This window comes from Enhydra lutris, unplaced genomic scaffold (assembly GCF_002288905.1).
Source record: "Enhydra lutris kenyoni isolate GAN:26980312 unplaced genomic scaffold, ASM228890v2 scaffoldscaffold37, whole genome shotgun sequence".
NCBI classification, from domain to species: Eukaryota; Metazoa; Chordata; class Mammalia; order Carnivora; family Mustelidae; genus Enhydra; species Enhydra lutris.
In genome coordinates, this window is record NW_019154121.1 from 16,488,907 (window position 1) to 16,510,735 (window position 21,829).

Genomic DNA, 21,829 nt, shown 5'->3' on the forward strand with positions numbered 1-21,829 from the left:
TTGATGGAAGGATCTGTCGTAGCTCAGGGAGCTGTCTGGGGAAGTGATGTTGAAGATAAGATGGGAAGGCTGAGAAACCAGATGAGGACTGATGGCAAAAGTGTTTGAGGCAGGTGGAACAGCACAGATGATGTTTTACAACTGGGAGAGAATGAAACAGAAAATCCCCAAAGCTAGTATCTGAGGGAACCAAAAGAAAGGGGGGGATTAACAAAGAGATGAGCTGGGGAGTAAAGCAGGGGCCTCATGCCTTTATTAAAAATTATAGATAGTATTCAAACTAGAGGCTAGAGATAGTTCTGGAATTGTCCTCACTGTAGAAATCTGCATATACATTAGCTAGGAGTAATGGAAAGTCCTGGAGTGTGGGGCCTACTTTTTAATCATTTTATCACTGGTGTCCAACACAGAGCCTTAGAGTGGTTGATGCTCAAGGAATGTTTGCTGATTGAACAGATGCATTTGAGCAGCATAGCACTTTGATGGCTCTTACCCAAATTGAATCTCAAAATGATGCTAAGTCTAGGTGTCCTACCCTGTTTTACCATGAGAAAACCAGGACTCAAGAGTGATGCACCCGGGCGAAGGGGCCAGGAGGAGCCCTGGCCTCTCATAGAACTGACATAGTAGTGCAAGCTTTTTAATTTTACCAAATTAGGATGTTTAATCTTTTTAATATCCAATTAAAACATTTCTATTACAAACATTTTCAAACACATACAAAAATAGAATGCTTGTATACTTACCCCTCAGATTCAGTAATAGTCAAGAGTTTGCCGATTTATTTCCTGTGTCACTTAAAGTATTTTCTTTGTTTACACGTTTTAAAATATGTAAAACATACATATTTTTATGTATAAGATACTGTTGTTGGGGGACACCTGGGTGGCTCAGTTGGTTAAGCAGCTGCCTTCGGCTCAGGTCATGATCCCAGCGTCCTGGGATCGAGTCCCGCATCGGGCTCCTTGCTCGGCAGGGAGCCTGCTTCTCCCTCTGCCTCTGCCTGCCATTCTGTCTGCCTGCACTCGCTCTCTCTCCCTCTCTCTCTCTGACAAATAAAAAAAAAAAAAAAGATACTGTTGTTGGAATCTTTTCCAACAGTATCTTTTTTCATCCCTTCAATATGCAAAAATGATAAAGAGAAAAGAGAACATTTTCTTATATTACCACAACACTCTTACGACACCCAGCAGAATAAAAAATAGTTCTGTTTATGATCCAATATGTAGTCTGTAATTGCTTGAAAATGTCTTTTTCCTAATCAGGGTACAAACAAGCACTATACATTACATTTGGTTGTTATGCCTCTTAAGTATAAAAAGGATATTTAACCACAAAAAAAGTAATAAAGACATGGTTTTAAGGACACAGGCACCCCCCTGTCTATTGTATGAGTTTAGGTGTATGAAGCACTCCCACCCTCGGCTGTGTTTTTCCCTATCGCGGTGTGGCCCTGGTCTCCGCAGCTGCTGCTAGGAATCCTGGGATTGTTGCGGATTCAAGGCTATCAGAATCGGGGCTGAATGCTCTCTCTCCTCAGCATCTCCCGCCTTCCCGTAATCCTGGTATGTGCCCACTCTCTTGTCCTTGTTGCCTGAGCCATGGTTTCCAGTCAACTTCGAGTCGTAAACACAGAATCCCACTAATATATATTGAGCAGCTTTCATTTGGGCAGCATGTTGGGGGAGACCACACAAAGCCTTTTCATTTTGATCTTACCAACCTCCCTTATGGAATTCACTATAGATAGGAATCTTTAGTTCCAGCAGAAATCAGTAGTTAAATGGTTGCTTAGGGTGAGCAAGCTGGTCTGAGCCAACCGGTACGTGTCAGGAGCAATAGAGAGGCTGGCAATCACCCATAGAGGAAATTGTAGAATCAGTGTATCAGAAAAAGCACTGGATGAGGCCGGCACTATAGGCTTTGGATTCAAGTCCCAGCTCTGCTGTGTGACCTTGGGCAAATTGCCTAGCCTCTCTGAGCCACTATGGGAAGTGTTCTTCCCATTGTGCTTCTATTTTTCTCAGAATAGTGGGTTATCTTCCAAGATGATATGTGTACATATTTTTCAAACACTATTAAAGGATAAATCTGTTAGGAATGTTGTGGAAGCAAGAAAGATATTTGTACCACTTAAGTCACACCCAAGGGGACTGCCAACCTGCCTACCTCTAGAGCCAGACTGCTTTATCTCCTTTCTCTCCCCTGGGCTATAATTAGGCAAAAATAATCACCCTTCTCTTTGGGCAAGATCTAACCGATCATTATTGCAGAATAACACAGAAAGCTTGAACATTATTATTTTAGCTTCTAGTTCCATGATTTTAATACAAAAGAAGGAACAAGACAGATCCAGCAAAGATGTAATATTTGTATTTGCCAAGGAAGGCTTTCTTATCTAGTTGAATGTAGTCTCAAGTACTACGCCTTAAATTAGAAGGCAGATCCTTCTTCTGATGCATCATTAGTTACGAATCACACCAATTAAACAACAGCCTATGCTTCCCAGCTCTGAACCTTTCCCCTAGCCTACCAGCAAAATCTTGAGAGAATCAGCGTTGGCAGCTAGGCTGTAATGATACCAGCAGTTTCCATTTTCCTGTCAGAGTTTCACGTTTACTCTCTCATGCATGATGCCCTATGTAGCTTTGTTTCCATAGCCAAGATAGAAATCAGATTCCATACCATTTGAAACAAATTTCAGTTACTGAGGAAATATTCATCCAGGTAGATTGGGGTTTTTAAAAAAGACTATATTATATAAATTTTTTTTTCTTTAAGATTTATTTATTTATTTATTTTAGAGAGAATGTAAGAGAGCAGGGGGAGGAATAGAGGTAGAGCAAGAATCCCAAGTCGAGTCTGTGCTGAGTGCAGAGCCCAATGCAGAGCTCGATATCATGACCCTGAGATCATGACCTGAGCAAAAACCAAGAGTTAGATCCCCAACTGACTGAGCCGCCCAGTATGAATTTTTTTTTTTTAAAGATTTTTATTTATTGATTTGACAAAGAGAGGACACAAGTAGGCAGAGAAGCAGGCAGAGAAAGAGAGGAGGAAGCAGGCTCCCCACTGAGCAGAGAACCCGATGTGGGGCTCGATCCTAGGATCCTGAGATCATGACCTGAGCCGAAGGCAGAGGCTTTAACCCACTGAGCCACCCAGGTGCCCCATGAATTGTTTTTATTATCACTTTGTCTTTAGCCTGTACCATTCGGTTTATCAAACATTTTTATATTTGATTCTTCATTTGATGCTCGCAACAAGCTTGTGATGTAAATAGGGTATTAATATCATCCCCATTTCATAAACAAGAAATATAAGGCTTGAGGAGGTTTTAATGTTTTTTCTTTTCCATTTATTAAGCATTCTAGTCCATTACCATTTACAAATGCCATTGCATTTAATCTTCCAACAGTCTGTTGAGGTAGGTAATTTTTTTTTGTTATACAGATGAGAAAAACAAATCTTCTCTAGGCTGAATAACTTGCACAAAAGTCCACATTGTGAGTCAGTAGTGAACTTAAGATGCAAAGTTGGATTCTATTTGGTTTTTTAAAAAATCACATTACATCAGGCTACTCCTAATTGCTTAAAGACAACGCCTTTGCCAAGCTCAAAAAATTTCTTTGCTTACTCTGTTATGTAATAATCCTGATAATTAAAAAAAAACTGCCTTTATGAATCTATAAAACAAAACTTGCATGAAGCCAAATTGAAATTTGATGTATCTAATTTTTACAGTTGTATGCATATTGTGTGAAATAGCTGGTTAGGGATTCAGACTGTGGTTTGCCCATAAAACTTACTTCATTTTTCACATTAAAGAATTCGTAAGCATTTGGCTGAAACCTCTTTAAAGGGTCTCTAGCCAAGCTGCACAGAAAATTGTTCAAGTCAAAACAAATGACCCCAGTTCTACTGAGAGAGACAGAGAGAGACAGTATACTTTAATTCAGTGTGTTATTAAAAATTATTCTAGGGCACCTGGGTGGCTCAGTGGGTTAAGCCTCTGCCTTCAGCTCAGGTCATGATCTCGGGGTCCTGGGATCGAGTCCTGCATTGGGCTCTCTGCTCAGCGGGGAGCCTGCTTCCCCCTCTCTCTCTGCCTGCTTCTCTGCCTACTTATGATTTCTTTCTCTGTGTGTCAAATAAATAAATAAAATCTTAAAAAAATTATTCTAAAAAGTTTGCTCTACTTCGTAGTAGATTTGGCAAACTAAAGGATCACTTTTCTTTACCTGAATTCTGTATTTAACCCACCCAACTCAGCAGACATTTATGTTAGCATTTATATACTGATAGCTGTCTGTCGTACTCTGTTTTAAGTGTTAGGGATCCTGGGACACCTGGGTTGCTCAGTCATTAAACATCTGCTTTCAGCTCAGGTCATGATCCTGGGGTCCTGGGATCAAGCCCTGCATGGGGCTCCCTGCTCAGCGAGAAGCTTGCTTCTCCCTCTCCCACTGCCCCTGCTTGTGTTCCCCCTCTCACTGTCTCTCTTTCTGTCAAATAAGTAAATAAAATATTTAAAAACCAAACTAAAAATAAGTTTTAGGATACAGAAAACAATTGTGACAGTGTCTTGCCCTTATGGTGTCCACAGCTGAGTTCTTAGTGCTCAGTACTGAAGATGTACAAGAAATTGGTATATACATCCTTTTCTTTTGTGAAGTGCAGAAAAGATAGCAGACTTACCCTATTGTCTAGGATTCCCAGTTAAAGTTTGACTCTAGAGAATTTAGTTTTTAGTATGTTTCTCTCTTTCTGTCACTCTCCATCTCTTTGTCACGGACACACACACACACACACACACACACACACAATAGCACGGTAGCTTGGTCAGAAGTAAGCCAAACAACATCTCTAAATCTTTACCAGTGGAAAACTCCATGTTACCACTTTAACACAGAGGTGGCAACCTGGCAGATGAGCTAAGTCAGGAGTTGAAGTGAACATCTAGTAAATTCCATTGGCCAGAGGTCAGCTCTGTTGAAGGCAGGTGGGCATTCCCATGGCTGTGTGAGAGGGAAACCAGTCTTCTGAAGTTTTGTTTTGTTTCTAAAAACCGCACCCTTCCCAGCATGACAGCTTGAAAAGCAGCCAGAGTGAGAAGGCTCTAAGGTATTTCTAAAGCCTGATATGAAATGGCAGGACCTTTTCTGTGTCTGTCTGGCTCCGAAATCCCAGGGCAACTAAGAAAACAAGAGGTGGTGAAATGGGAACAATTGGTTTTTGTTTTTTTTTTCTGAGCTCCAAGTAAATACGGTTACTCTTGTATCATTATACGCAAGAATTTTGACAGACTGTTGCTTCTTGGACTTGAGATTTAACCTCTGATCTATGCCTCACCCTCTTATAAATACGTGATTTTGCTAAGAGCCTAGTGGACAGGATGCAGTAACGTATTTGGGATTTTCTTGATTTCACACTTATCAGATTACAGTGATTAGGAGGCTAAAATCTTCCCCCTCTACACACATGCATTTTAAGATCAGCTTGTAAGATCAGAATGAGTCTGGTATCCACCCTCTCCAAAAAAGATGCTCTCGTTGTTATTAATTGATGGTGCTTTTAAATATCAGTTCTGCTTAAAACGATAGAAATGAGGTACACTGTGTCAGGACAATGTTTTATAGGGGCAGAGATGATTTCCCCACCTAACAGGAAACCATTCTCTCTGAGAGGGTAAGGGATTTTCCCAACATCCCTCAGAGCCAAGACTCAAGTCCAGCAACTCATTCCAGGGAATGACTTTGAGACCCTTCTTGATCTTCTCCCTTCGCCAGGAACCCCACAGTCTTTCACAAAGATTTACCCTGCCTCAGTTTCTCCATTATAACATGGATCTGACTATATTGGCTTCTTCCCACCATAGAGATATCCCATTACCTTCTAGAAAGCACTTAATCCTACTCACAAAGAGCAGATATTTAAATGGCAGATGCTCTTTTTTTATATTCACAACAGGAAAGTAGAAAATTAAAGGCAGCAAAGCACCAGCCTGTGAGCCCCTTGAGGCAAAGGTCTTTCCGGTGATTTTGGTGTCCCTAGCAATTAGGATTGCACCTGGCATGTAAGAAATCCTAAAGAAATGTTTGCTGAATAAATGAAAGAAGGATGTTACCCCCCGAAAGAAATGGAAACTTTTATAATTGCTCTCAGTATCTCGTCCCTGGAGCAGTGATCAGATGTCATGCTAAAAATAGATGTGAACTGTTCCTCCTGCATCCTTCCCGCGCACCCCTCCTGGACCCTGGCAGCAAGGAGTGTCATGTCCAGGTAGATAATACTGTGATAATACTGTGATCCCAATAGACTGCACACCATTGATATTTGCCCCAGCCTGGGCACTATTGGAAAGTGCCCAGCACTTAAACTTCCTTAGCTTATGAAGTACTCAGAGCTCCTAGTTCAGATTTGTCTATGAAAAACATCGCTTCTCAGGCATGCAGCAGGTGGCCTCTCCCAACTACTTTCCCCGTAGTGAGGAAATGGTAACTCAGCAGGAAAGCAGCCTGTGTCACTAGGATGTGCAGAACCCCTTAGAGCTCGATGATTTCACCAGTTGTTGGTAATGCTGCGCAGTGTCCATAATGAGCAAATGGGAATAAGATGCTAATCCTTATTGGTGCCACTAAGGACTGCATATGCATTTATTCTGAAGGAAGCCACCAGGAAAATAACAGCAACAACTATTGTACATTTGCCAAATGCTTCATGTCAGATCTCACTGTGATTCTCAAAACCACTTTGTGGGAGGAACCTCACAATTTTGCAGATGAACGAACAGAGGTTCAGGAAACTTCCCAGGGCCCCATTGGTAGCTAAGGACAAGCTTAAGATTCAGAGCTGGCTTCCTAACCTAGAGTTCCTAACCCCCCTTCCTCTGCTCACACAACTGGGGGTCAGCAGCATGAGGTTGTAACTGGAGAGAGGTGCCCTTCCCACCAGTTCACTTAGAGAAGAGCATGCCCATTGCTTCATGCTGTTGTCTAACGCATGGAGCTCATCATTTCCTTCTCGGAGACACAAGGCTGGCCATCTGAACCTTGAAAATGTGAGTAGCTTTAATCAGTTTGGATTAATCCTACTGCCTTAAATAACTCCTGCCCCCTCAGAGAGGCAGTGCCTCCTTTTCTGTGTGAATGATAAGGTAGGGTTGCATTCTGTGTCTCCTCATTCACCCTTGACAAATTTCAGAGGAAACCAGTGTATAGCAGAGACGCTTCTCATGTGTCACGTGTGGTGTTCACATCTTTGCCTTTCTCCATTCAAGTGTCCATCAGTAGCTCATACCCTTGAGAAACCAGCAGGCAGCGTGAGCCTATACCAAGGGAGGCTCTGGAATGGACACAGCTTTCCATTTTACTTAGTACAGAAAGGGGTTATGACTTTTGCAAGCAGTGAATAAGAGTGGGTGTTGAATTACACATGATAATTAACAGGAGGAATTACCAGTCATTACCAAGAGTCAACCCTTGACGTCCATATGCTCTCTTGTAATCTTCCCAACACATCTTGATGTAGAAACAATTATTATTCATATTCTGCTTATGAGGAAATTGAGCCCAGAAAGGTTAATAATTTTCATAATGATACACAGCTTGTAAGTGGCAGAGCCAGGATTCTGACCCCGTCTATATAAGTCATATTTTGTACCCTGTCTACTGTTAGCAGCCATCATGTCCAACCAAGTGAAAGCCAGTGACACAATCCCAGTATGAGTGTGTTGCCAGGAACAACTGGATTTAAATGCCCAAGAAGGAGACATTTTTCTTGAAACTCCTCTAAAACATTTGCCTAGAAATCAGTTCTCAGTGGGTTGCTTCTTGTTATACAAGATAACCGCAAAAAACATAACACAGATAACTTTTGCAATTCTGAAAGCATTTACCAGGCACTTATTTCATGCAAAATAAGCCAGAATAAGGTGTTGCTGCTTTAACGCAGCTCCCTACTTCAGCATTATGATTGATTTCCTTGTCAGTGTCCCATTCTGGAAGCAAACTCCTTCAGGTTCTTATTCAGCACTATATGCTAGGCACCTAGCACAGTCCTGAGTCTAGAGCACAAGGAACCACAGGCCCTGAGGTTTGTGGATCAGAGATGGGGGGAGGCTTCCGCACCTCTAAGGAGTTTGCACTGCAACAGAGAAGTCCGGCATTCACATAATCAGCACAGCAGATGAGAGGTAGGAGAGCAAGATGTCAAGAGAGATAAGGAGAGAGTTGAGGACGCCTTAGGTTCTAAAGGAGAAGTAAGGTGTTAAACCAGATGGGAAGATATAATGGAAATAAACTGGCCTCACAGAGATCCAAGGTCAACCCAGTGACTTGGGTGAAGTTAACCTCCCTGCACTTTTTTCCCCTCATCTCTAAAACTCCCTCAGAGCTTTGTTAGGAGAAAGAACATAGTATTTCAATTACACAGCACAGATACTAGCCCTCAGGTTCTCAGAAAACATGAATTCTCCTTTAGATGGTATAAAGATTGGAGTACTTTCAAATCTCAGATGAATGTTCTCCCCAGTGTTAGGAACTTGACTGAAAAATGTATGAAAAGCGAAGGCAGAGATATGACTAAAACCTTCAGGGAAAGGGGCAGGGATTGGTTAAGATTAAATAGATGTGGCAGTGTTAGATTTGGTTTTGTTGAAAAGTGTGATTTTCAGTACTATTATAAAACATAAAGAAGACTTACATCTCACAGTTTATGTATCTGCTTGCTTATTTATTTCTAGAGCATTTCTAACCATAAGCTTGTTCACCTTTGAGAAGATGGAGACAGTGCTCCTCTTCTCCCTCTGTCTCTGTCTCTCTTACATATACACATACCATTTATGTTTGTAAATACAGATTTTGTTGCTTTTGCTCTGATGAAATTACTTGTACTTAAGTTTTATTTTCTAAAAAGGAGCGAAGAGGGGCACTGGGCTGGCTCGGTCAGTGGAGCATACAAGTCTTGAAATCGGGTTCATGAGTTCAAGCCCCATGTTGCCCAGGGAGCCTACTTTAAAAAGTAATAATAAAATAAAAAATAAAAGGGTGTCTGGGTGGCTCAGTCGGTTAGGCTGCTGACTCATGGCTTTGGCTCAGACTATGTGAGTTATGGGATCGAGCCTCATGTAGGGCTCTGCACTCATCAGGGAGTCTGCTTTGAGATTCTCTCTCTCTGCCCCTCTCCCAGCTTGTGCATTCTTTTCTCTAAAAATGGATAAATAAACTTTAAAAAGAAAGAAAGAAAGAAAGAAAGAAAGAAAGAAAGAAAGAAAGAAAGAAAGAGGAAAGAAAGAAAGAAAAGCGTGAAGAGATGGGTAAGCACTTTTAAACATAGGATTTGTGGTGTCAAAGTGGAAACATTGAGGGCACGATGTATTTCAGTTAAGACAAATGCAATACAGCACAGCACTTCCCCGTCCACAGTGGGGAGTGTAAACACTGTAGAAGATGGTGTAAAACAAACATTTCAAAAGCAAGGCAGAAAACATCTGGGAGATCTAATGAGCCATACAATAAGGAGAACACAGTTTGCTATTAAAGCAAGTAGCCTGTTGTGACATACAGAGTATGACAGCCAGAAGAGGCTTACAGAGTGCTGATCAGTTACAGGTTAAGTATCAGAGAAGAGTTTCCAATGTGTGACATGCCTGTGACGGGGAGAGTACAGAGATCGCCTGAAGAACGATAAAAATATCAGTGGGATTTGGAAGCAGCCATGATTAGACAGGAATAAAACCTTAAAGTTAGATAGACAATTTAACCTTGAAAGAAGTCCCACAGGAGAAGCATGTTGTCTTTCTTCATTAAGAGAAACCTTAACACTGAACATGGGCAATTTCAGAGGCTCAGTCAGTTAAGGGGCTGCCTGCAGCTCAGGTCGTGATCCCAGAGTCCTGGGATCAAGCCCCACATCAGGCTCCCTGCTCTGTGGGGAGCCTGATTCTCTCTCTCCCTCTGCTTGCCTGCCTACCGCTCCCCCTGCTTGTGCTCTCTCACTCTCCCTCTCTGTGTCAAATAAAAAAAGAAGGAAAGATAATGGGCAATTTCAGCGCCTGTAGGCATTTTATAACTGAACTCATTTAATGATTCTGCTCATTTCCTCATTCATGATTCATTCAGAAAATGTTTGTTGAAACCCTATTATTTAAATGCCTCCTGCACACCAGACACTGTTAGGGACAGGGAACCCCAAGGAGAGTGAGTTGTGGTTTCTGTTCTCAGAGAACTCAGTCTAATGGGGAAGATGGGCAACTGCACAAATCACTGCAATTTGGTGTGATAAGTACAAAAAGGTAGCAAAGTGGTCAAGCAGGGTCAGGGATTGGCACTGAATTGCGATGCTTAAGTAGGGGAGAGGAGATGTGATGTTAGGTTTTTATCACAGTAGCGCCGTCCTCAAAGTTGTAAGGGAGGCAGTCCTGGGAACCGATGGAGGATTGACTTACTAGTTCTTGGGAAATGCCTGGTATTTAGGAAGGGGCAGTGTGGAGCATGATCAGAAGACACTAAGAGATCCTGCTTTGTCTCCCAGACCAGATGATCTTCTTCTCCGAGAAGTGCTAACGGGGTCTGCATGACATCTGTGCAAAGCTCTGACCAGTACCTGCACTAGCTAACCTGCCCATCCATGCACTCACGCAGCCTGAGATCCTGTTTGGAACAGCAAAGAGCTGGATGGGTCTATCTTCCGCCATACTTCTCTACAACTGTTGAATAAATTGTGGTCTTAACCATATGATGCCATTAAGGGTGTTAAGAAATATATCTACGTATTTGGGAGAAGGCAGGAAAAGATCCAAATTACACAGTTATAAAGGAAGATAAAGGCATTAACATAATACATATTGATCTCATATGTATGTGGGTATGTGTGTGTATGTATATGAAATGAGTTGATAAATGTCTGTGCAAGTACAACAGGTATCTCTAGAGACAGGTGTAGCAACAGACAGCAGTGAGAGGGAAGGAAGAAGAGCTAACCTCTCAGTTTTTATTCTCTGTTTTTCCATGTAGTCCAAATATTGACAACATCCATGAACTTGTCCAAATATTGACAACATCCATGAACTTAATTTTGTGACTTAAAGAAGAAATAATTGCCCATGAAGCACTAAGCAGAGTGTCTGCCATGTGATGCCAGTTAATAATTAATTGACTCTTAGGATGGCAAGAAAACATGACTTGCCCTAAAAAATTTAAATCTGCATACAGTGTCATATTGATTGTTATAAATGAATGCTTTCCTCTGTCAAAAGGGATTTAAATAAATTTCAAAAATTATGATCAATAGATTTTATATTAAATATATGTTCTGCTTATTTAATCATTTAGGATTTAATTATTTAGAGCTAAGTTTTGCCCCAAAGATACAGATGTAGTGAAAAGAAGGGACACATGCACCCCAAAGTTCAGAGCAGCAGTGTCCACAATAGCCAAACTGTGGAAAGAGCCAAGATGCCCTTCAGTAGACAAATGGAAAAAGAAGATGTGGTTCATGTATACAATGGAATATTACTCAGCCATCAGATAGGATGAATACCCACCATTTGCACCAACATGGATGAAATTGGAGGGGGTGATGCTGAGTGAAATACGTCAAGCAGAGAAAGACAGTTGTCATATGGTTTCACTTATATGTGGAACATAAGGAATAGCATGGAGGACATTAGGAGAAGGAAGGGAAAAATGAAGGTGGTGGGGTGCGGGGGAATCAGAGAGGGAGAGGGAGACAAACCGTGAAAGACTATGGACTCTGGGAAACAAACTAAGGGTTTCAGAGGTGGTAGGGGTTTGGGGGGATGGGATAGCTGGGTGATGGGTATTAAGGAGGGCACATATTGAAATGAACTCTGGGTGTTATACACAAACAATGAATCATGGAACACTACATCAAAAACTAATGAAGTACTGTATGGTAACTAACGTTCCATTAAAAAAAAAAAAAAGGCTGTATTGAAGAGGGAGGCTTCCAAATCCAGATTACATAAGACTTTGCTTAGGCACCAGAAATTTCCAGTCAACTTTGATGGTTTTATCTTTAGAGTACTAAACTTTAAAAATATTTAGCATTCAGAGGCACCTGGGCGGCTCAGTGAGTTAAGCCTCTGCCTTCAGCTCAGGTCATGATCTCAGGGTCCTGGGATCGAGCCCCATATCAGGCTCTCTGCTCAGCGGTGAGCCTGCTTCCCCCTCTCTCTCTGCCTGCCTCTCTGCCTACTTGTGATCTCTGTCTGTCAAATAAATAAATAAAATCTTTAAAAAATAATTTAGCATTCATAGGTTATTATCCAGTTATCTTCCTATCACTGAAAACCAAAGTTAAATCTTCTCCTCTATGATATCCTACCCCATAATAATCAACAGATAGTCAGTAAATTGAATTTAAATTTAATTTTGTGGAACTTTTTATTATAAGAATTTGGAACACTGTAAGGAGATCATCTTTTATTATGTTCATTTAGTCATCTTTATTTTTATGAAAAATTATGAATAAATTAAATTGAAAATCAAATTGTTTTTTGAAATGTACTAAGGAAATACTTTATGATGAGTTTCTCTCTATAAAAGAACAATTTATAATTTGAATTAGCATTTAAAAAATTCTCTATGGTGAGTTTCTTTGCAATTAAAAGAACCATTTAAAATTTGAACTAACATTTTCACATTTATCTTGTGAGTGAATTGGCCTTCTCACCCACTAGATTTTGCTAAAGCAAGACACTGTATGCCAAGGAGATATAACAAATTGTAATCAATAATATCAAAACTTCAAGAGCTTTTCCTTTTTACGTGCTGATTGTGCTAATATCTTAAAACCTGTTTGTGCTGTCTTCATTTTTATTGGATTGACATATGGAAAAAATATTTTTCCTATGAAGAAATAGTATGATATATACCTATATTTTCTTGATTTTTTTTTTAGACCTATATGTTTCTAAAATATATTTATCCCCATTTCCAATGCTGTTCTCTAGAAGCTCATTTAAATGTGTAATGCATATTAGAGTTGATGAAGTTTGACATGGACTTTTTGTATTAAAGTTACAAGGCAAAATTGAAGTATGATCCCAAATGATCAGCTTCTAGCAACCCTCTAATTTCTAATTCCTTGGATATTTGTTTTGTTCATGGATCTTGGTGTTTTGTGGGTATTTTGTTTTGTTGGTTTTTTTGCCCTCTTTTCTAAATTAAAGTTTAATTTTGAGATAATCATATATTCATATACAGTTGTAATAAATATTATAGGAAGATCCATGTAACGTTTACTCATAGTTCTCCCCAATGGTAGCATTTTATAAAACTAAAGCACATTCTCATAGCCAGGATATTGACATTGATGTAATCCATCAATCTAATTCTAGTTTTCTGAGTTTTCCTTGTACTCGTCTGTGTGAGTGTATGTGAGTGTAGTCAAGTGTAGATCATTTTTTCACACGTTCGGTATCCATTACCAACAGTCAAGACAGCACATTTTCATCACCACAAGAATGCCCTGTGCTGCCTGTTTATAACCTCACATACCTCCTCCCCCGTGGACTTTTCACATGTTGGGGATTTGATGGCAATATATTTTCTAGTTACATTTGGAGAAGTAACTGATTGTCCTTTTCCTTTTGTCAATGTCTGCAAATAAATAACATTAAGCAACTGATCCCTCTGTGTTCACTGTTCTGAGTTGTGCATCTCCCTGATACTTGGCAAAGGAACCAGCATCAGAGGCAGGTAGCTGCCTTGGCTATGCACCATTTCTCCTTTTCTGAAGGCACGGGACCAAATCTACCATCTTTGTTTCCTTTTCCAGATTACGCTCGATTTGAGGCCAAAATCCATGACCTGCGCGAGCAGATGATGAACCACAGCATGAGCTCCGGGTCCGGGTCCCTGCGAACCAATCAGAAACGCTCCCTCTATGTCAGGTAGGCAACGGAGCATTTCTTACTGTGATCTGCACTTTGTGAGCAATCCAGCTTGAGGAGATAAAAGCAACACCTTGTAGCTATGGAACATGTGTTTTTATTAATAGTTCATCACCATAAGACGTCAAGTTTAACCACTTTGAAGATGTTTTTGAAATGTTATTACATTACTTTTAACAAGTTGCTCTTTGAGAATGTTATGGTCCAGGGTCAAGTTCTCAGCACTGGTTGCAGTAAAAATAATGAAAAGAGATATTTTCATTCCTGATCATCTTAAATTGAATATATGGACCAAAACCTTAGACATTTTCTTACTGTCAATATACGAAGAAAATATTCTTGTCTCACCTCTTGATGTGCTTGATATATATTGCATGAACTTGGTGTATTGATTGAAAATCAAAAGCACACTGCTAGAGACTTACATGCTTCTTCCCAGCAACTGGAAAGACTTTCTTCCGTGGTATCTCATGATCAGTTGTTTCTTAGACTATGAAAGGTACCTGTTCCTTGCCTGACAAAATAATTAATTCAGCTGGAAAAAAAAAAAAGTGACTGATTGAACTTGAAAAGTGTTGCAGTCTTTCATCCCTCTAGCTAACTGTTGAATAAGATTCATCATCACTGAACTATAATGTGCACCTCTTCTTAATGCGAGCCTCCTATATTCCTTCCAAAATATACTTCATCAGTGCTGACTGTACTTTTTAAAGTAATATAAGTACTAACAACCAAAGGGGGGACGTGATATCTAATACATTGTCAAGGTGAATCTATGGGCCAGACGAGGAACCATACCCACCCTCACTGCATTCTCCTCTCTTCACTTGGCCCCAGAATCTGGTCCGACTTCCACCTAAGGTCATATCCTCCTCACATGAAATTTACTGTCTTTTTCTCGCATGAAGGGTATGTTATGGATACTAAATTATGGACTTGAATTGATGTGCCCTGTTGATTCCACTTTGGCTATGAAGTTATCTTCTATGTGTATCAGGTAGGCACAGCAGGGCCAAGAAGGGAGCAGGATTCCAGATGGTGGCACGTTCTTGATGGCCTTGAGTTGCTGGACACCTAGAACAAGCATAGAGTCCCTCCTTATTCCAGGAGGTTCTAATACTTCAAAAGCCCAAGATTTAAGATAAAAACAGGATAAAACAAAGCGAAACTACTTTTGACTATTAATGTTCCAAATTTGACTGACTGAATTTCACAAGGTTATTTGGATATACTGCAATGTAATCCGCAACAGGAACTATTAAGAACCACCCTGGAATGTGTCTTGTAGTGAAGTCCCAGATGTGATGGAAAGTAGCTATTTTCTCCTCACTGGCTTTATGTTGCTGGTCTTTGTGATGCAAAATATTTTAAATCTTGAAATGTTTTAGTCTTGGATAGCAGATTGGGAAAAGCCAATTGGGTTAATAGGATAGAGAAAAATCAGTTAATGCAAATGAAATGGGTATATAGAATAACACTGGAAGGAAAAATTACCGTACTGTTATCTTATTTAAAAAAATAGAATGAATAAAAATATTAATGTACTAGAAAAATTTTGCTGAAAATATACTGGTAGGAGTTTAGTCTTTTGAATTAAGTTGTGGACGGTTAGGAAAATTAAATTGTGTGATACAGTGATGGACTGTAAAACTAGTGGACTTATTTTAAAGAGTAGTATTAATCAGACCCAAACCTTTATTCTCTAAAATGATAAATAAAAGTATGACATACAGAAGAGATCAAGACTTAAGGTAATAAAGAATCTTATCTTGTATCACATTCTAATAGTTGGAAATGGAATTGAAAGGAGAACCTCTTTCAAATGACACTTAAAAATTAAAAAAAAAATAAATAAATAGCTGACACTTCCTGGGAAATTCTCCAGATGATCTCTCCACTATACAAATAATATGGTATTTGTTTTCCAACTGTATAATTATCAATACTTTAGTTAGTACCTAGAGGGCTGTCCTTAGCATCTAAAGGACTCTTAGAGGCATAACATTGGAAGAGGTAGGCGACATGCATAGAGTAAAATCAGAGGAAAAGAATTTTCAAGACCTCCCCCACCTCGGCCTTATTCTCATACGATGTGCCTACCCCAACAACAGCAATGACAAGGCAATCAAATAGAATGAACTAGCAAGGCCTAGGGGGAATTCTTACTAAAAATGATCCAGCAACTTTGTACCTTTGTCTCCCACTCTTTATTTTTTACAGAGGGGGGTGGGTTACACCAGATTTAGCTTTAGGATTTTCATAGTGATGCTTGCTTTATCTAGAGCACTGGAATAGGGCTGGTGCCAGTTGGTTGTACTTATTTTAGAAAGTCAACTAAGTTCCTCTCTCAAAATAAATGAGTAGCAGGATTTCTCTGATTATATAAATATCAGATGATAAGTATGTTTCTTTAATCTCAGAATGACATCCTGGAATATTATTCTGCTTAGCTTTATGGAAGTCTAGGGCTGGATGGAATCTTAGCCAACCCCAGGTCCACAGCTTAATTGACAGGACAGGAAACTGTGGCCCCAGGAGGGGAGAGATCTGCCACAGCTCTTTGGTGGCAGAGTCAGATCTTCTCCCTGCCTTCACACTCGCACTCGGCCTCCCAAGGGCTCAGCTTCTGCGGTATCAGCTGTTGAATGTACTTGAGCTGTGATTCCCAGTCTGCTTCTGGCAGCACAGCCCCCAACTCTTAAATGAAAAAATAGGTTAGCCAAGAGGAGAAACTCAAACATAAACCCCTTGGGGGGTTACACAGGATAAACTGCGCTGCAGGACATATGGGATTTCTTTAGTTTTATTGGTATTTTTCCATGAAGCCAAAACCTAAACCAGAAAGCTAGCAGCCTCTCTTTGTTCTGTGATAATATTTGTGCCACAAAACCACCCCTTCCCCTAGGAGTTGCCTCCTCTTCCCTACACACACACACACACACACACACACACACACACACACACACACACACACACACACACACATCCTCCCCCCCCACACACACCCCACCCCCACCCCGGCTGTGTCTGAGAGGCTGCATCTTCTCAGGATGCTGCATGAGCTGGCCTCATTCCCTCACCAGAAGTAGTCCTCCCAGGTGATAGCAATTTGTTTGCCTGAAAGTGTCGAAAGGAGGGAGGGGGAATCCGCACATCTGAGCCAGGCAGGGTTTCAGACTTGAGCCAACTGTCTCTATTTTCCAATCTATGTGTAATTATTTTCCTTCTTTGAATCTTTTGTGTAAGGTACCCAAAGTGCTTTGGTGATGCTATGCAAATGGAGTTGATTACTGCTTATGCTAACACTGTACCTGTTCTGTGCGAATGATTTGGATATATTTGATTTACTAGGCTCTTTGTATTGTGTATTTCCTGTGAAATATAGAGCTGTAGAACCTTAAAAGTAAATAAAATGTAAAAAATTTGAATAAAATATTTTTCAAAATGCTCCACAAGAACATTTATGAATTCTTCAGACGTAGATGCACTTGGGCTCCCGAGCCACCGCAATACAGATTTTTTTGCACATGTTTCGAGGCTATGTGGGCAGATGGAGCTCTCCCTGCCTCTAAGATAAGCGCTCTTACCTACCAGCTGGTGAATGCATCCCTATGACAGAGAACAAAGCTTTTCCTGTTACTAATAGGAATGGACCTTTATATTCAAATGCTACTAAGAAAGGTCAGAGATGCAGGTGCTTGAAATCACACAGAAGTGCAAACAGCTAAGGAAAGTGCCTTTCATAATATAAAGGAGAGCAGGAGTATCCAGGGCTTGGAGAATCAGGAGAGGAGGAAAGAAAAGCAGCCAAGTCCACCAATGGGAGTAAAAGATCACAGGAAAGAGTGAAGCCTGGCCCATGTTCATTAGTTAATCAAAGGTATCCATTTTGAGAGCTTAAGTGAATAATCTCTCTGTCTTGAATTTGGGTTTAAAAGTCATTTGCTTTGATTTATTTGTACATTATCAAGCTGTTTTGGAGTGTATATTTTGTGCCAAGACCTATATGGATACTGAGGACTCAGCCATAAAAGTCAAAGTTTCCTGTCATAAGAACCTTCCATCCAGTGGGAGAAACAGATGAGAAGAAGACAATCACAGTGCAGTGTGGTGTGAAAAATTATCTCTAGAAAGGCCTGGCATCTTTAATTGCTTTGTAATGCAAAGATACCCAAATTGGTCCTTAAAGATCTTACGTGAGTTAACTTACACGTTTTCAAGTCTTTTTACTCAAAGTAAGAAAAACATTCTTCATCATGTCCCAGTAAACACATAGACAAAGCTGGAAAATATTTTTTTATTAAATTGTGCTTTTTATGTAAAGTGGATTTTGTTGTGTTCCATTCTATTTGTCTCCCTTTTTAAAAAAAAAAAATGAAGGCCACAGCTCATCAACTTGATTTAATAACTCACTAATGGGTCACAATGTACAGCTTGCAGATCGAATATACCAGAAGGGGCACTCTAGGCAGATGAGACACTGTATGTAGTCAGGAGAGCACACCTTTACTGCATTACATGGAGCAAATCTCTGGGCTGGTGTTTCAGCCATCTTGGTACAGATGAGGAAGTGGAAGTGAAGGGAAATATTTGTCAGGCACCTTCTGTGGGTCACCTGTTGTGCTTGTGGTGTTATACAAATGTTTTCCCATGTGGTTCTCCCAATGTCTTGAAGAGACAAGGAATGTTTCTTCCATTTTACAGATAAGAAAACTGAGATTCACAGAAGTTAAATAATGTCCCCAAGATCACAGAGTTAGACTGGATGTAAGTGTAGACATTCAGGTCCTGTGTGGAGGGTAGTGGAGAACAGTGTTTAAGAGCACAGTTGCTGGATTCTATCAGACAAAATTTGAATCTTGGTGTTGCCACTTACTAGCTCAAGTGACTTTGGACAGCTCAGTCTCTCTGGCCTTGGTTTCTCTATCTATGAAACGAGAATAATAATAGGATACCATAAAGTGGTCATGAGGACTAAATAAAATAGTGAATTTAAATACCTGTCATGTAGGAAATAATGGTGATAATTAATTCACCATTGATTAAATAATGGTGAAATTAATTGGTGATATTTATCATATATTATAAAGGCAAACTTTCCCCTGCAGGACAGAGAGACCATAGAATTGGTCCTGAACAAACTACTGTTTTCTCAGCAGAGGGATGAGACACTCTTGTCCCTTTGCTTTCCTTCAACAAGGGAAGAAGGACAGACTTTCTGGAGCCTTTTTACATTTTCCCTCGTCTAGACCCCATGAAGGCTGAAGGGAACCCCAGGATTGCAGGCTCCAGAATTCCCAGCTCTGTCAACTCACCAGACATCTCTCATACCCCACAAGAGTCTACCCAGAAGCAGAATCTGCAAAGTATTCAGCTGAAGCCACAGATGGGAAGAGTCACTGTGCTTACAGCTGGCCTCTCCAGTTTGTCCTCGGTATTTCTAGCCCATGATTCTTCCACTTCTCCTCTACATTCTTTGCCACCTCCAAACCCTCTGAGCACCTCTTGCTGCTTCCTGAGACAGCTTTTGCTTCAAAGGCTCTAATATGACAAATGCTCTTAGGTCTGCCTCCTGCCTCATTGTTTAACATAAGGCTTTCATACATTGATTCCTCAGTGCACTGATTCTTGCATTCAATAAAGAAGGTTTACATACGTTCCTACAGTGTACCAGTCTGTGGTAGATATTAAGGATACAGAGATGAGTAAGAACATACACCTCCTTCCCTCCGAAGTCCCATAGTCCGTATCTGTAGGCCTGTCAAATAGTGGGCAGATCATTACTCCCTGATACTGCATGTGTTATAGGCTTTGCAATTGTTATCCTTTTTTAATCTTTGCAGTATGCCTGTTAGGCTTCCTACAGTGACACCTGTCCAGAAGACAGGTTATTATTATATTATTATTATTATTATATTATTATTATTATAACATTTATTATTATTTTATAAATTATTATTATTTTATTATACCCTTAGTGCCATATGCCACAGTGCTTGGCATAAAGAAGTTTCCTTAGTAAACATTTGTTGAATGAGTTACTTCCTAGACACTCTTTCTTAGCCAGATGAAAAAGAAAAAAAGTAGAATTTAAGTCAAGATCTTTGAACAACTAGTCCTGTGTAAGTTTAATACCAACTGGGCTGCCGCCAGGTCCATGGAATCCATGGTCATGTCCTGAGAACACAAGCATTACTTACTGGTGCTGGGATTTCCAGGAAACATCTGGCACTACAGGACCTTTCAGGCTGCTTCATTTATCTACTTTACTCTGTGACTCTCTTTAAACTGGAGGCTAATTCAATAATAGATTTAGACCAGCACACACAGCCAATACCCTCTTAGTGAGAGAACTTTGGGTCTCATTCTCAGTATCCCTAGTCTTCCAGTTGGAAGTTACATCAAGGATGGTCTTGAGACAACAAATTCCACTCAGGATTCTTTATCCTGATGGGTTTTTGTTCTAGGGGAAGGATGTTCTCACCTGATTGATTTTGTTGGGTAGGAAAAGCTACATCATCATATGGGTAAGAGACTCTGGTCTTTTTTTCTTTAAACAGTAGCATACCCTTCCCCTCTACTTCCTGCTGCAGTGTTCTGCCAATCAGTAACCCGGGGGTGGTAAGGAAGAATGTCAAATGGAGCCTGTCAAGGGACTTCAAGTATGAAAACTGCTTCTGATTTCACATGGCTATGGATTTCTCAAAGACATTTAAGACAAAGCCATGAAATCTGTGAATTTATCATTAATCAGAATTTTACCTTCCTTCCCTCCAAACTTAGACCCAGCATGCTCTCAGCAGCGTTCCCAGAGGACCTATTACACTCATCTGCTAGTACCAACCCAGTACTAGCCCAGGGCTGGCTGACAGTGGCATTTGTATTACTTCTCAGTCATTCACTCATATACTCTTATTTAGCAAAAGCATCATTTATTCATTCAGAAAGATGCTGTATTACAACAAAAAAGGAAGTCTGAACTGCTTGGATTCAGATTTCTTATCTCTCTTAGAATCTTACTGAGAGAGTCATGACCAAGTATGTGAAACAGTTGAACAGGATGAAGCAGAAAGTCTAGAGAAAGTCTAGACTTGGGAAACCAGAAGGGGTCTGGAGAAGGTACTGAAGTGTCTGAGTGGCCTGCGTATGCCGCACTGGAAGGCCAGAGCTCAAGTGCCCGGACCTCACTCCTGACTTTCCACACCACAGTTCTGTGCCACTTAGGATTACTGGCTCCATTCTACAGAAGGCCAACAGTGTAGAGGCTCACAAAGACTTAAAAAACCACTTATGCAAGGTGCTCTATGGCCAAGCCATATTCTTTACCCTGATGTATCTCTCAGTGAAGGCTGTGAGTGGATTGTCCTTTGATACAGTAAAGATGAAGTTGACCCTGTCAGGGCACAGGTTAAACTCATATCGATCACCCTTCCGTTTGGTTTACGCTCTATACTGATTTTCTCCCAATAGACCTGGCTTCTGGTCCAGGCTTCAAAGTTTACTGATCGCTAAAACGGAATTCTCATTTATAAAATGCATCTACTACCTCATTCACAGTCTTGTTGTTAGGATTAAGTTAAACTAAGTCTATAAGAGAGCCCACCAGATGGGACTCATTAGGTAAAGGGGAGGGCCTGTTACCCATGTAAGTGCTCAGAGCCTACCTCCGAAGCCAGTGCCTCCTTTGAAGCAGAATAGAATTCTTCGATTCTTCATTTATACTTTGAGACTCATTAGCATTATGCTCACTCTTTCAGGCATTTGCATTTTTAATTACATCTTTAATTGTGGAATAAAAGGCTTTGTCTTCAGGCAGCTAATTTTATGCCAGAAATAGAAAGGAGGAGGAGTCACTGGGGATCTGAGGGAATTTTCTCCTTCTCTGGAAATCACAGCTTGGCCCTGATTTTA

The 21,829-nt window shown here is 40.4% G+C and overlaps 1 protein-coding gene across 5 annotated transcripts in view; it reads left to right on the forward strand.

The window, feature by feature from the left end:
* LOC111154393 (discs large MAGUK scaffold protein 2) overlaps positions 1 to 21,829 on the forward strand; it is a 1,367,735-nt gene that overhangs the window by 1,209,381 nt on the left and 136,525 nt on the right. For all 5 annotated transcript variants that reach the window (XM_022513932.1, XM_022513933.1, XM_022513930.1 and 2 more), the window contains one exon: positions 13,804 to 13,918. In XM_022513932.1, the coding sequence (XP_022369640.1) occupies positions 13,804 to 13,918 (115 nt within the window). The remainder of the gene's footprint in view (positions 1 to 13,803; positions 13,919 to 21,829) is intronic.